This window comes from Dendroctonus ponderosae, unplaced genomic scaffold (genome assembly GCF_020466585.1).
Source record: "Dendroctonus ponderosae isolate FM_Combo_2020 unplaced genomic scaffold, Dpon_F_20191213v2 Dpon_F_20191213_1, whole genome shotgun sequence".
NCBI lineage: Eukaryota > Metazoa > Arthropoda > Insecta > Coleoptera > Curculionidae > Dendroctonus > Dendroctonus ponderosae.
This window is the reverse complement of record NW_026017110.1, coordinates 3505226-3519348: the sequence shown is the minus strand read 5'-3', so window position 1 is coordinate 3519348 and position 14123 is coordinate 3505226. Positions and strand designations below refer to the sequence as shown.

The following is a 14123-nucleotide window of genomic DNA, read 5'->3' as shown; positions in this document are numbered from 1 at the left end:
GGACACAAACCTTCAAAACAAGTAGCAGGGACGCATACTCGCAAGCAGATTTAAAACGCAGCTGTGCCTTTGCGTTAATAGATGGCAGCAGGTTAACGCGGGTCCAACAAAGTGCGAGAGAGTGGGCTATCTATACTTGTCTTTATCTATGGTAAAAGTGACATCAACAGTGAACACAAAAAGTTAATCGGATGTAAAAAAATTAATGATTAGAATTTTCAATTGTCTGTTATACAGACAAAACAATGTTCTTTCAGTTCTATTGCAGCCACTTGTATTTAACGGTATATTCAGTTCAAGTCAGCAGCCACCAAATTTGTAATTTGACTTTCGTTAATTAATATACAATGTTTATTTTACACTTTTTAAACATTTTTTCTTCCGCACATGCAGTGCAACCTGCCTTCCCCGCTATAACCTCACTTCGCCACGTTTTGATTCACTTAAGCCTTCCTACGTTTGTTCTTTTTTTACAGTTTTAAACCGCTCAACCTCCTAATTCTATTTTCCGTTAACAGTGCTCCTTATGAGGACAGTCATTCAAGCATGCCCTATCCGGACTCTCCTTTTGACGCGACTTTTAACCCAGACATCATTACCAGTTTAAAACAGTATAGTGAGTCGTGTAGTGAAGTGAATTTAAGTGAAACTTTGAAGTGGCTTTGTACCACCCCAAAAGTAACCTCCTACCGGGTAAACACATTGAAGACGGACAGGAAGATTGTTAAAGAGCTAATCCAGGAACAGTTGAATGCAGAGGCTGGTGCCTATGGATTCCGAGCTGAATACTCTGACTTCCTGCCCAATGTTATAGTTATAAATCACATCGATGTAAACCATGGAAAACTCCATAAACTTCCAAGCGAGGTCATGGTCGATGTGGATTGTGCAGCTGCAGTCCTTAGAGGAGCCCACATTTACGCTCCTGGAGTGCTGTCAATGATCTCAGGAACTTTAATAGGCGATAAAGTGAGCATTTATGCAGATTTGAACCGAAAGTGCAAAAAGGGCCTACTGAAGATTTTTCCGGATAACGGAAAAGTTTTCCTGGGAAATGGAGTGGTGAAAATGACCAGATCCATGCTGTTTGGAGACAATCTAGCTCCTGAAGGAGTGGCTGTTGGAGTCACTGAAACCATATCCGGCTGTCCGTCAATAGGTGACGCATTTCTACCTTCAGGTTTTGCAATGCTACAAAATGTACCTTCAATCATGTGCGTCAATGCACTTGATCCGCAGAAGAACGATCTGGTCCTGGACATGTGCGCCTCGCCGGGCAATAAAACCACTCACATCGCCGCCCTTATGGAAAATCAGGGAACTCTAATCGCCATTGATAAAACTGCAGGCAAAGTTGCGCAACTGAGAAAAACATGCCAAATATTTGCTGCCAAACTGCGAATATTTCAAGCCGATTCCTCAAAAATCGTCGTCGAAGACCCTGGGCAAACTGCAGCTAATGTAGACCAAGGACCTCCATTTCTGCCGGAAACTTTCGACAAAATCCTCTTGGATGCTCCTTGTAGTGTGTTAGGAAAACGACCGCAATTTCACAACAGAGTAACTGAAAAAGTTTTAAAGTCTTATGTGCCTTTGCAAAGGAAATTGTTCACTTCTGCAGTCAGCTTGCTGAAGCCCAAAGGCCGTTTAGTGTATAGCACATGCACCATCACTTTAGCTGAAAACGAAGGAATTGTAGAATGGGCCCTGAGAACTTTCAAGTGTTTGTGTTTGGTGAACATTGCCCAACATTTTGGAAGCCCTGGCTGGCCTGGAACCACTTTAACTGAAGCCCAAAGAGCCAAAGTGCAAAGATTTGGGCCCAATCTCGATCCGGACACTGTAGGCTTTTTTATAGCGTGTTTTGAAAAAAACTGATGCATATTAAAAATAAGAGTTTTTGTTTTGCTTTCGCCCACATTGTGAGGAACTCGATGGTATCAGGAACAGTGAGGAAATTGCTTTAGGTGCTAGTGAGGCACGTGTAAGCCCATAGCTGTTTGTTGCAGCACGTTTACCTCATCATTTAACAAAAAACTGTATCGATTTCACTTTGTTTTATCTTAATTGGTTTTTATCGGTTGCTGTTTATAGAAGGGCACGCATTTAGGTTGATAAGAGAGATAATCATGATTGCGGTTACTAAAGTTGTAAGTTGGTGTTAGTCCAAGAGTTTCAGGAAGAAAAACGTTGCAAGAAGTTGATGTAGCTGATTTAATTTAAAACATGTGAAAAAATAAAGAATTCTAATGGGGCTTTTAGGTGTAATTCTTGTCTTAAATCAACTTTTTAAACACGTTTATCATAAAGTTAATTTTCAATCAATTAGTTTGTAGAACTTTAACTGTATATTAAGGGCAAAAATTAAACATTATTTACATGCCGCTGACGCTTTGGGAAATATAGTATATTCAAATGAAAAAAAAACTAGTTTTAAGCTCAGTGTTGTTACCAAATCTGCAGACATCAGAAGCAGGAAAAGAAAAACAAAGCAAGAAAAATTGACGAAAGCTTTGAAACACAGTCTCAGCTTGAAAGTTGTACTTAAAACTTTGCTAACAACACTAATCGAAGCCCATTTAATACTAAGGCTTTAAAGAATTTTCTTCTACGAACAAACATTTGGGTGTTTAAATTATTGTCCTAAAAAACGCTAGAAGAAAATGTACAAAGACACTGAATTAAATAAAATTTATATTTTATTAAATTACTTCTGCTCTTGTACTAAAACTAGGCATCCCTACAATGGGTACTGGGTACTCACGTTTTGGGAACCAAACAATTCATATGATTAACAAGCCGCAGTCGCTTTTGCACGCTGTTCGCTCGTGAAGTACGATGATCGTACTTCAGCTAGCATTTCCGTATTTTTCCACCATTATGTTACCATTATAGTTGTTTTCCGTTGTGTCCGACATCTCGTAATTAAACCACAGTGAAAATTTTAGTCATATTTTACAACTTAAGTACTTATGGTCTGTGATATTTTGCAAGCAAATTTGCATTCAGGGAACCGATTTAAGGTAAGGTAAGTTTGGCGGTACTGTTGGTAGTAAATAGGTTTTGGTTTATAACGCTTTTGTTATGAAAATTGCACATTGTTTAAGCTAGTTAATGGGTTAATTTTATATTGTTTTTAACTATTGAAGAACACGTGCGGATTTCGTCAACCGTAGTTCTTTTGTATATTTTTACGTAGAAACCGCAAGGAAATCCGTTCGAAGATACAGGAAATTGCATACGGAAATCTCAGCATTCACATTTAAAACGCCATTTACCATAAATTAAATTCGAAGCAGACAAATTCTTTTGTTAGCGAATTTGCATATGGAACTATGCATAGGTCAGTCACTCAGCTGACTCGTGGTCAATATTATCATTCAGCCTCTGCAAAAGATGTAACTGTACATGAAGAGAAAGCAATTCTGCCAATTTTTTGGCCGAATAATGGCCATGGCGAGATATTGCAAAAAACCAGTCTGGTTTCACGATTTTTGTACCAAGAAGCGCCAATTATAGCTTTAATATTTACGCTTTGAAGCCAATTTTTTTGCATTCAACTAGAAGTTACACTAGATCGGAAAATAATTTCAATATCTCTAATCTATTTCCTAAGTAATCATGTTTTCCTCGAATGGAACCAAAATCCCAGAAATACATCTAGCCAATTATCTTTAAAAATGTAATGTTCACTGCACAGAACACTTCATATCCTGATAAATATTTATCTATGTAAATGAATCCACAAAGTAACTGAACGTTTGATAATTAAAACGTTTTATGCGAAACACTGGTGAAAACCTGTAATATAAATTTTTTTCTGCTTATTCAGCAGGTTCAGCGGTAAAAGTTTTCTTGTACAGGGTATGAAAAAAATTCTACCATATTCCAGAGTAGCGTTGATCAACTTCACATCGTTTAGCTCAACTAAAGTATATTCTTTGTTCTTCCATTTTGATTCGAGCTTTTTGGGTGTATACAGGGTGTCCCGTAAGCACATGATCAAAAGGGTACTGCGATATTCTTTGAATCAAAGGAAGAGACGATCTGACTTAACTTTTATTAACAAAAAATGTCTGCATCCTCTGCTATTGATGGTCAAAGTTCTTCAAAAAATTTATCTTTTTTGAACTATCAGGAGAATGGTACGATGTATTTTGGTGGAACTCGCTGTTAATGTGTTCTTATGTAAGACTCATATTTTGATGAAACAATCGACTTTATCCGTTTTGGACAAGTGGTGAATTCTTGAGCGTTGTGGTACAAAAACTACCAGAACTTTTCATTTGGTGGATGAAATCAACTTTTTTTTTTTTTTTTGGTTTATTGACTAATCATTTATTCATAATTTTATGCTCTTTGTAAAATCTTGTCGCATTCATAGTTTTTGCGCAAAAAAAATATGTCTGTCGTCTAGCCACTTAACAAAACAATGCAATTACAAGACACATTAACTGCAAATATGCGCCGCGTAAACGCGTAAGCTTTCATGCAAGTTGTCTTCACAAAACCTCAATACTTGACCATGGCGGTCACTTCTTCATTAGAAAAGGTCATTCAAAACGAATTTGTGAGATTGATTGACAATTAATGTATACCTCGTATCACGATATTTACACTTAATGTCGAACATTGTTAAGTGGCAAGAAAACAGAATTTTTTTCTCGCAAAAACTATGAAAAGAGAAAAATATGAGTCTTACATAAGAACACATTAACAGCGAGTTTCACCAAAATACATCGTACCATTCTCCTGATAGTTCAAAAAAGATGTTTTTTTGAAGAACTTTTACCATCAATAGCAAAGGAACCAGATATTTTTTATTAATAAAAGTTAGGTCAGATCGTCTTCTTTTGATCCAAATAGTAACGCACTACCATGACCATTTGATCATGTGCTTACAGGACACCCTGTATAATACACAAATTCGACTGACGGTTTGTCAATCCTTACAGTTTCGTTTAACTTTCTGCTCGTTTTTAGTTGCATTCATCTTTAGCATTTCTTTTTTTAATCCTTATTTTTCTGCTATAATTTTGCGATGTCTCATACTAAATTTATATTGATTTTCAGATAAAACCATTTTTTTTGGTACGTTTTTTAGAATTGGAATTATATTCTGAAATATTTGATTTATTCCGTTATAAAGGTTCGTAGTGGCTTGAACCTTTTGACATGGGTTTGTCCAGGTTTTTGAAATTTAACTACTTTATGTTCATATTGACAAAACTCTTGAACATGGACCTGAAAGCACTATAAATCACCCTCTCCAACTTCAGGTTTGGCTGGTTTTTATTAGCGATGGGAACTATCTAACTAAATAACTATCGAATTATTCGATAGTTGGAATTTATTTGAATTATTCGAAAGCGATGGAAGCCATCGAATTATTCGATAGTTTTAAGTAGTTAATAAGTTAATTTGAAACGTAATTCATTTTGGTTGTTCGATAGCAGTGTTTTATTCATTTGTTTTATAACTATTATCGGATAATCCGATAGCAATTATTTGCAGTGATGAGACCTATCGAATTATTTGATAGTTGTAATTTAAAATTTAATTCATTTGAATTAGTCGATAGCAGTGTTTTATTCATAGGATAATCTGATAGCAATAATTCCATTGCAATGAACGAATTCAAATTTTAAATAAAATAATTTTTCACTTTTTAAGCAAATATATTCAATATTAATTTATTAAAATTGGTTGTTTGTTCAAAAATTCAATATATTTTTTTGGAAAACGTTTATAGTAAATTGTATTCATTTTCATCATTAACTATTTTTTTTGCCAAAATGGCCTTTACAACTTTCCAATTTTTATATCCAATTTCTCCAAAATCTTTCTTGGAATATGAAAAACGCATGCCCCCGAAATTCCGTTTTCTTTCGTCTTGGGAGACCCCGGGTGGTGTGTATTAAACATCCTAACAATGGCTTGAATAATTTCACGCTGATGAGATTTATAGGTATAAATCGCATCAGTGTGTGTAACATATGTTACTAGAGAATAGACCGAACCTGCCGAAATGTGTCTTTACCTTACGTCTTACAGAAATTCCTAAAAAACTCATAAATTTTGAGCTGGCAAATTGCTTCAAATCAACCTATTCAGACTCGACCAGAAACAGATAAATGTGTTCAACAGTTCTACACACCATACGATTTGCAGGAAATTGGGTTTCGATCACTAAAATTCTATTTATATTGTATTTATATCATGTCGTATTGGCATCGTGATAATAAGTCAGCTTATGGTCAAATAGTACAAGATGCATCTCGAATCTGAAAGATGCATTTGATGTCGCTGCGTTACTTTTTTATGAATAAAGTACAGCACTAAATTAGTTCATACTAGCCAGAAACCTGAATTTTTTAAAAATATATAAGTTTGTAATTTGTAACTGACCTACACTGCACGCGATAGTTCGCACTATTCAATGAATTAATTCATTCGAATGTTTATATTCGATAGTTGCAATCATTCATTTAGTAATTGTTCGATAGTCGAAATCATTCGATAGTGTCCATCACTAGTTTTCATTGCTTAAAGCAAAGCCATTCCAAAGCTATAAAAGTATTCAAGAATGTCTTTTGTGATCGGATGTAGCGTGTTCTAAAAGTGATCAGTAAAATTCTGATCAATAAAAAAATCAATGTTCAAGTCCAGCGAGCCAAAAATGGAAATCGACTTATAATGGAACCCCAATTTAATACAACCTTAATTTCTAAAGTTACAAATAGAGGATGGCATGTCATGAGCATTATGCTATACATAGATTGAATTCTATTATCCGAATGGCTTCTCTAATAACCCATTTCTAATGTAAATCACAATTTTTAGTATCATCTAAGCATGGGTTTTATCAATTTTTATGTGCGACTTCAAGTTATCTATTAAGCGATTTAAACCGACTGGTTCATTAATCCCATTTCATCCAAATCACGTGAATTGATAAAACTTTTGTTATTAAAATCACGAGCTTTGATTTGGCAAAGCCGTAATTATCAGACTTAAATTAACGAAGCTGGAATTGTTCTTAGGCGTATGTGCCAATAAACACGGCCAGTCACAATAGCAATTACAAATTTGCTAAATTTCACAATATTGCCGATGTCAAGGATTAATTAATCGGACAGTTTTATAAATGACCCTAATTTAGATTGCATTTAACAAGCAACCAATTTTGGAAGTAAATGTATTGAAAATAAAGAAAACCTCCAGCCAGGAAGCACTCGGTATGAACATACACGCACTTAATAGGTTGCTTCGAGTATATTCAAAGACTAAAAATTAACTAAAACATTTAGATTTATGCACTTCCCGTTTCGAATTATGCAGGAAATCCCCAGTGAGTGTGATGTTTCCAGATAAGTTCCAAACGCCCATTATTTTTAATTTATGTTGTCATTTAGCTCATCAGCAATGAATAGCTCAATAAAACCGCATATATCAAACTTTTTATTTGCAGTATAATTAAAACGATCGGGTAAATTGCTGTTGCAATTATTAAAATGTTTCCACGCTGGTTAAGACCCGAATGATTAGCGGATTCAAGTGTAAATTAGGATGTTGATCAAAACTGTTGAAACTTTTATTAGCAACATACCTCGACAGTGATGACGAGCATAGTTATAAAACATTTTGTGTAAACGTTTCATATATTTGTTATGTTATATTTTTTATAGCTCTAGTGTGAATCGTTGCAGATTTAACAAGAGAATTCAATATAGATTTTTTAAAATTAATTTACCTTATTCATTTCTCGTTGTAAAACCGAACAATTCTGTTAGTTTTATTGTTAGCGAAATTTGTTATTTGAGTAAAATGTTTATTCTTCTTCATTTCAATGCTTTCAAAATGTATTTCCTGAAATTTGTGTTTTAATTTGGTGAAGTTTAGTATCGGCAGAAAATTTCTATTTTATTTTTTATGCACGTTAATATTAGTTTCTTTCACATTCAGTGATTTACTATTTAACTTTCATACGCTTATGAAAATTTTTGCACATATTTGTTCCATTTATTCTTAGCCCCGCAATCATGAGTGAGCTAATAAATGTGCTTAACTAGAGTTTTATTTGCAGTAGAATACAGGTGTTATTTGTGATTCTTGCGATGATGCTCACGTTAAGTTCTGGATTTTAGAACATTTAGTTTTTGTTGCTTTTATATTGGAATATTTGAACTGAGTCTGTAATAAAATATAGGAAATGTTTCTCTGTGTGTATTTTTGATGAAATAACATTTCCATTCGTGCAAATTTGGCTCGCTTGAGACCAAACATTGGACAAGACATTTCCATGCAAAAACCTTTTTCATTTCCCGTTCAATTTGATCTAACAAAGGATATATGTGTTAGACGCGTTCGAACGCCGAATTGCTTCTAAAATATTTATATGGATCGAGTAAGGAAAAGATTGTTTTCAGAAAACTTTCCATTGAGCAGCATTTTAAGCATTGAGCAGCATTTTAACTTCTGGACTTAGCAAAATGAAAGAAATCCCAAGACAATTTTTTCAGAGCATCTTATCTATCCAGAAATTGTTCCATAGAATATCCCCATCATTTTTTTCAGCAGATAGACACTGAAAAATCTCTCCAAAAAAATGACTGCATCCAGAAAATCGCCCATCTGCATTGTTCCAAATATGCTTAATCTGGATTTTCCCACTGTTCATGGAATTGCATCCAGGTTTGAACTCAGCTGGTGCCAGTCATCTGTGCACGTGCGGTGCGCGTGTCAAGTCACATGACCCACCCCAAGCCAATCGATATCCCGTTCTCTGTCTGCTCAGATCTCGCCCTTTGAGCTGAACACAGACAGAACAGTTCAAAAACCGCGGTCCGATCAGTTGTTTCGTCGAAGAGAAGACCACCTCACTCTGTGAGATGTGTATGTATCCATAATCGTCCTATTTGTAGTTGTAGTTTAGCCAAAAATATCCGCATCTTAGAGATCACAGAAATGTTTTAATTTCCAGGCTTTTAAATGCATTGGTCTCATTTCAGGAAACCTTAATTTTCCAAGCTGCCATAACGTTCCCACGCTTTAGCTTTATCCAGAAAGCTGCTTGGAATGGATAGCTGCCGAAACCGGCTCTCCAAGCAGGTTTCTGGTTTTTCCAACTAATTTTTTTTACTCTTATCGATTCTGTCTCTACCAGCTGGTTTTCTCATAAGAATGTCCTCTCTCCATGATTATTCTTCCGGGATTTTCCATTGCACATCCGAACTGTCAGTTGTACTCTATTTCGAGATGAGCATATCGATCGTTCAGGCAGTTGCCTTAACCTGCATTTAGGGGTCATAGTTTGAGCAAGTCGGAGTCCTTAACTTGACCTGGAAATATCCAGGAAATGCTTTTAGGGTTTCAGCTTAGGTGTGGTTTCATAAGTTTCATTTTATTGAATCAGAAGATTTATTTGTCTTTCGATGTGACTGAACAATCATTGGTAGCAGAAAGAATATTGATATAGTCAAAAAACAAAAACGTTGCTTAGTTGAGAACCTAATGAATAATAGGAACGATTGTGTGCAGAAGAAAGTACGTAAAATATGTTTCCTACATTCCTGAAGTGCCGCTGCCTAGTTTTCCACTGTTGTAATTACAGTAATTATTAAAAATTTTCTTGTAATTGCAGCTACTTTAATTAATTAATGCTCGGATATAAATCAAACATTTTCTTTCTCTGTTTACATTTGGTCGTTAGTTGCGTGCAAGTTGCCGTAAAACCGGCGGCTCCTTCCTACTTCAATTTAATAATTAATCTTTCAATCATCATTTCTTAAAATAGACTAATTAATGCACATTTTATGTCACACAGAGTAACGTAGAAGCAACGTGTTTATCTTATAATTTTTTTAGTACGTCAATTGCTAACAATATTTAATTCTGCATTTTAGAATGCACCGTCTATTCTAGAATTGGGTCAAATCCTCCATTAGCCAAGGCATATTTAATTGGCTGCTGATGTTCACAATGCAGGAGAGTTTTAAAAAAGATGTAATTTAAATAATTTGTATTATTTTCAGAAATGTCACATTATTTAACTTTAACTACTATTAAATACTCGTTTACTACTAACTATCCAACTTTGGTCACAAAACCAAACTTCGTTCGATAAACTTTGCTATTTTGTGTCCAGACGCCGCTTTTTATAAAAGACTTTTTAATACACACTTTTTAACAATACAATAAGGGTTAATGTGCGAAAGTTATTGTTGAAAAATTGATTGATTATATAGAAAGTTTTGAAGGCTATTTGAAGGTCGATTTTTAGCGATGTAAGAGAAGCAACGCTTAAGGGTGTGAAAAAGAACAGAAATAAACCAAATATTTACACTATTAACTGCGAATCAATTAAAATTAATTGTTTAAAAATAAATAATAGTAAAATAAACGGGATTGAAAAAGTAACAACAGATTAAATTGACCTCAAAATATAATGAAGTAATGATCCAACTAGTGCAAATATAATTTATTATATATAGATAATAAAACAATAGCAAATAAATATAAAAACGTAAATAATCTATATAGCACAATATTTTAGAGTAGCCATAATAAATTGAAAGGCGTCGATTGGTAGATGTGATTAGGTGTTTTAATTTATACGAGGAATATTCTACGATAAAACCTTGTTGATGTATGATTCTTCTTCGACATTGTAAAACTATTTTGCTCAATGCATATTTGCAAGTTTGAGAAATGGCATTTTAAAAGGATTTTGCGATTTGCCACGTTAGAGATCTATAAAATTGTAGATCAATACTCAATCACGTGCTATTGACCTTGTCTTACATCTACAAGTCAGTAAATATTGGCCAAGTACACCAGTTGAAAATAATAATTAGTTTTTGCGCTAATTTTTTTATTGATAAATGAAATGTTATCGTTTGAAGAGGGCCGCACGAGACGCCATCATTTTGCCAGACATTCGACATTCAAGCGCTTTGTAAGCAATATTGTTTAATCTTATTACTATATGAAGCAACAACAACACTCGAATAAACTAGTAACAAAGTCGATTCTGAAGTAGTTAATCTACAGTTTCATATGCTACCTATTTCGATGTATGATAATGCAGTGAGAACTCATCTGAAATTGGAGCTTAATTTTTGGTGGCAAGGTGGCCAGTAAGTCAGAGCTTTCACTGCAACACTTCCAAGCAAATTGGCAAATACTTTTAACAACCTTTTGACCGTAAAAATGCCCACAAATCTTTATTAGCGCGAAATAATCGTTAACACACTAAAGACGACTGCAAATATTTTAGCATGATCATTAACATCATATAAAACTGAAATTGTGTCTGAAATTTAAAATTTAACCTATACAGGGTGTCGCAATAAGGATGGTAAGCGGCTGTATATTAGAAAGTATGTGTTGTAGAGTGATCGGAAAAAAATTTGATAACAAACTTGATGAAAAGAATTTGCTGGAAATTATTTTGAAATTTCTCAGGCGACCACTAGACGGCGTAATTGCAAACGGTATTTTACAAAGTCGATTTTATACAGAAATTGTCCCTATAAGTGAAACATCTAGTAAGTTTGAAAATAGTGGGAAAAATAAAACTGCATTTTTTCTTCCAAAGCCTACTTTAATTATTTGAATTAGGCAACCTTTCTTATTTTCAAGTATTAAATCGATTCCAGAAATTATTTTAAGATGCGGTTTTTGCGGTTTAGTTCATTTTTTCCTGTGCTTTCGAATGCGTGTAAAATAACTGGATGGAAGTATTTGACATTTTTGTGAAAAATTAATACAAATAATTCTTTTCGAACAGCGGATTTTTTAGAAAATGATTAAGATTGCTTTTATATCACATATTGTAGAGTTTTTATTGCTCTTTCAATTTACAGTAAAAACTTTGAAATCGATCAAGCCGTTTCGGAGTTACAGGTTTCTTTGACTTAAGCGGTTTGACTTTCCCCCCACGCTTTACTTGACAAGTTAGGAAAAAAGTTCATAAGGAAAGTAGTACGGTTTTTTATGACCTTTTGACTAAACTTACTAGATGTTTCACTTATAAGGACAATTTTTGTATAAAATCGACTTTTTTATTTTGGTCATCTGAGAAATTTCAAAATATTTTCCAGCAAATTCTTTTCTTCAAGTTTGTTATCAATTTTTTTTTTCGATCACTCTACAACACATACTTTCCAAGATACAGCTGCTTACCATCCTTATTGCGACACACTGTATATTGATCTGCAAATGGGTTGGTAGGTAATATCCAATCAATCGTTTCGAATTTGTCGATAACCGGTCTCGATATCTGTTCTTTACCTAGGGAGATAAAAGAGTAAATAAAAATAAGAAATCATACAAATTATTTAAAACAGTTTATTTAAACGCCTGTTTTAACAAAAGTAGTATTTAAACGGTTAATAATATCTCAATACCTTTTCAGCAGAACGTCGGAAGAAGTCTTGTACTCATGAAGGTTTACCAAGCTCTAGTCTGTAAAACGTGAGCAACAAAACTTTTGATCTTAAGGACATCGGTGTCTAGGAGCTTATAGCTCCCAGATAAATATCTGAATACTCATCAGACTCTTTTTGAAAGAACTACTCGAAAACTTTCCTCAAAAATTGTTGTCTCTAGAGAGACGTAAAATTATTGTCACGTTTGAAGATTTTCATACGAATATGAGAAAACGTTGGAAAAACTGTAACATTCGTCATACTTTCATAGAACGGGTTCTAAGCTACTGCTGATTAAAAAACATAATTGTTTTGTCGACATTCTGAACACTCCAATTATTCCTAAAAGAATTAAACTTTCAAAGCTTGATGGCGAATTTTGAAGCTTTTTATTTTAAACGGTCCAAGGGACCCAAAAGAACCAGCTCTTAATGCAAAGTCATGTTCTGGGTGTGGTTAAATAACCGTCAATGTAAAAATCTAAAAATTGTATTAACAGGAATCGAAAGAAACTGGCGGTTTTTCCAGATATGACCTGAAAATTTATTAAAAATAATTCATTAGCGATTTAAAAAAAATCACTGATTTGAAAAAGCTCCTCTGTAAAATCTTAGTCCTAGTCCTTAGCCTCAATTGTCGTTGTTTTCCTAAAGCGTTTGCCGAAGAGAGTTTCCAGCTGACTGTAAAAATGAAACAATATCCAATTTTTTTATTGTTATAGATAATTTAGTACCATGTTTATGGAAAAAAAGAAACTCGTGCCACCGGATGGAGGATGGGGGTGGATTGTGGTTATTGGGGCTAGCGCGGTTAATGTAAGTAGCACAAATCAGCGACAAAAATGTCCCTTTGTTGATAAATAATTGTTAGAAGTTTGCGAAAACATATTATCAATTGTTTGCAGCTCTGTACAAGATCAATAGAACAATCATTTGGACTTCTTTTCGGCGATCTATTGAGAGATTTAGGAGTGGGAACGACCGGAGCTGCAGTAATAATGAGTACTCTAGACGCGCTGATTAACTTCTCTGGACTCTTCGTTGGGCCCTTGATCCGAGCCTTATCGTACCGCAAAGTTTCCGTTGCCGGTTCCATTCTGGTTGCTAGCGGATTGATGTTAACCAGCTCTGCGAATAGTATGGCCCATATTATTATCACCTACAGTATTATTAATGGTAGGTACATGATACGCATCAGTGGCACAAAGTTCTTACGTTTTGCGAAAGAAATAAAAAAGTCCCACTGATCTGTCTGTAAATATACAGGGTTGCTCAATACTGCGTCAAAGTGCGATATCTCAGTAAATATGAACTTTAGAAGAAAATACTTCCTACAAAACTTTTTGATGTTTAAAAAGTGCGCATTTCAAAATTACCTTTCAATATACGGGGTCATAAACTCATGGTAGTTAGGTACCAACTGTGGTTTTTTAAATAGACCCCCCCCCCATTTTTTGCGCTTTTCGGATTTATCGTCAAATTTTCATTTTTCTTTTCATTTCAAGTTTATTTCAAACGTTTTACCTGAAGATAGAATTTGACAGCCCCACTTTTGCATGTTTTATCGATTTAACAAAAGCATTTGACGGTGTCCGACTGGAAGACATTATCAACATCTTGAAGAAAAAACGAACGGCGGCATTAATTATAAAAACAATATACTACCTAAACACAGGCAATTCAACCCGAATTA

At 34.4% G+C, this 14123-nt stretch overlaps 2 protein-coding genes across 6 annotated transcripts in view; both read left to right on the top strand.

Moving 5' to 3' along the window:
* The first annotated feature begins 6 nt into the window (after nucleotides 1–6).
* Nucleotides 7–2254, top strand: LOC109539690 (tRNA (cytosine(72)-C(5))-methyltransferase NSUN6). Its single transcript, XM_048661366.1, has one exon. The coding sequence runs from the start codon at nucleotides 547–549 to the stop codon at nucleotides 1876–1878; it is 1332 nt and encodes a 443-aa protein (XP_048517323.1). The 5' UTR covers nucleotides 7–546; the 3' UTR covers nucleotides 1879–2254.
* Nucleotides 2255–2797: 543 nt separating this feature from the next.
* LOC109543010 overlaps nucleotides 2798–14123 on the top strand; it is a 24429-nt gene continuing 13103 nt past the window's right edge. For 2 of the 5 annotated variants that reach the window (XM_048661347.1, XM_048661360.1), the window contains exons 1-3: nucleotides 2798–3023; nucleotides 13153–13246; nucleotides 13336–13606. In XM_048661347.1, the coding sequence (XP_048517304.1) occupies nucleotides 13166–13246; nucleotides 13336–13606 (352 nt within the window). In that variant the 5' untranslated portion in view covers nucleotides 2798–3023; nucleotides 13153–13165. Of the gene's footprint in view, nucleotides 3029–8811; nucleotides 8896–13152; nucleotides 13247–13335; nucleotides 13607–14123 lie in introns of those variants that run through there. The other 3 variants (XM_048661345.1, XM_048661359.1, XM_048661346.1) reach the window with 3 other exon arrangements.

Excerpts from the sequence above, each read along its gene's own strand:
- LOC109539690 (XM_048661366.1), top strand. The coding sequence starts at position 547 with ATGCCCTATCCGGACTCTCCTTTTGACGCGACTTTTAACCCAGACATC.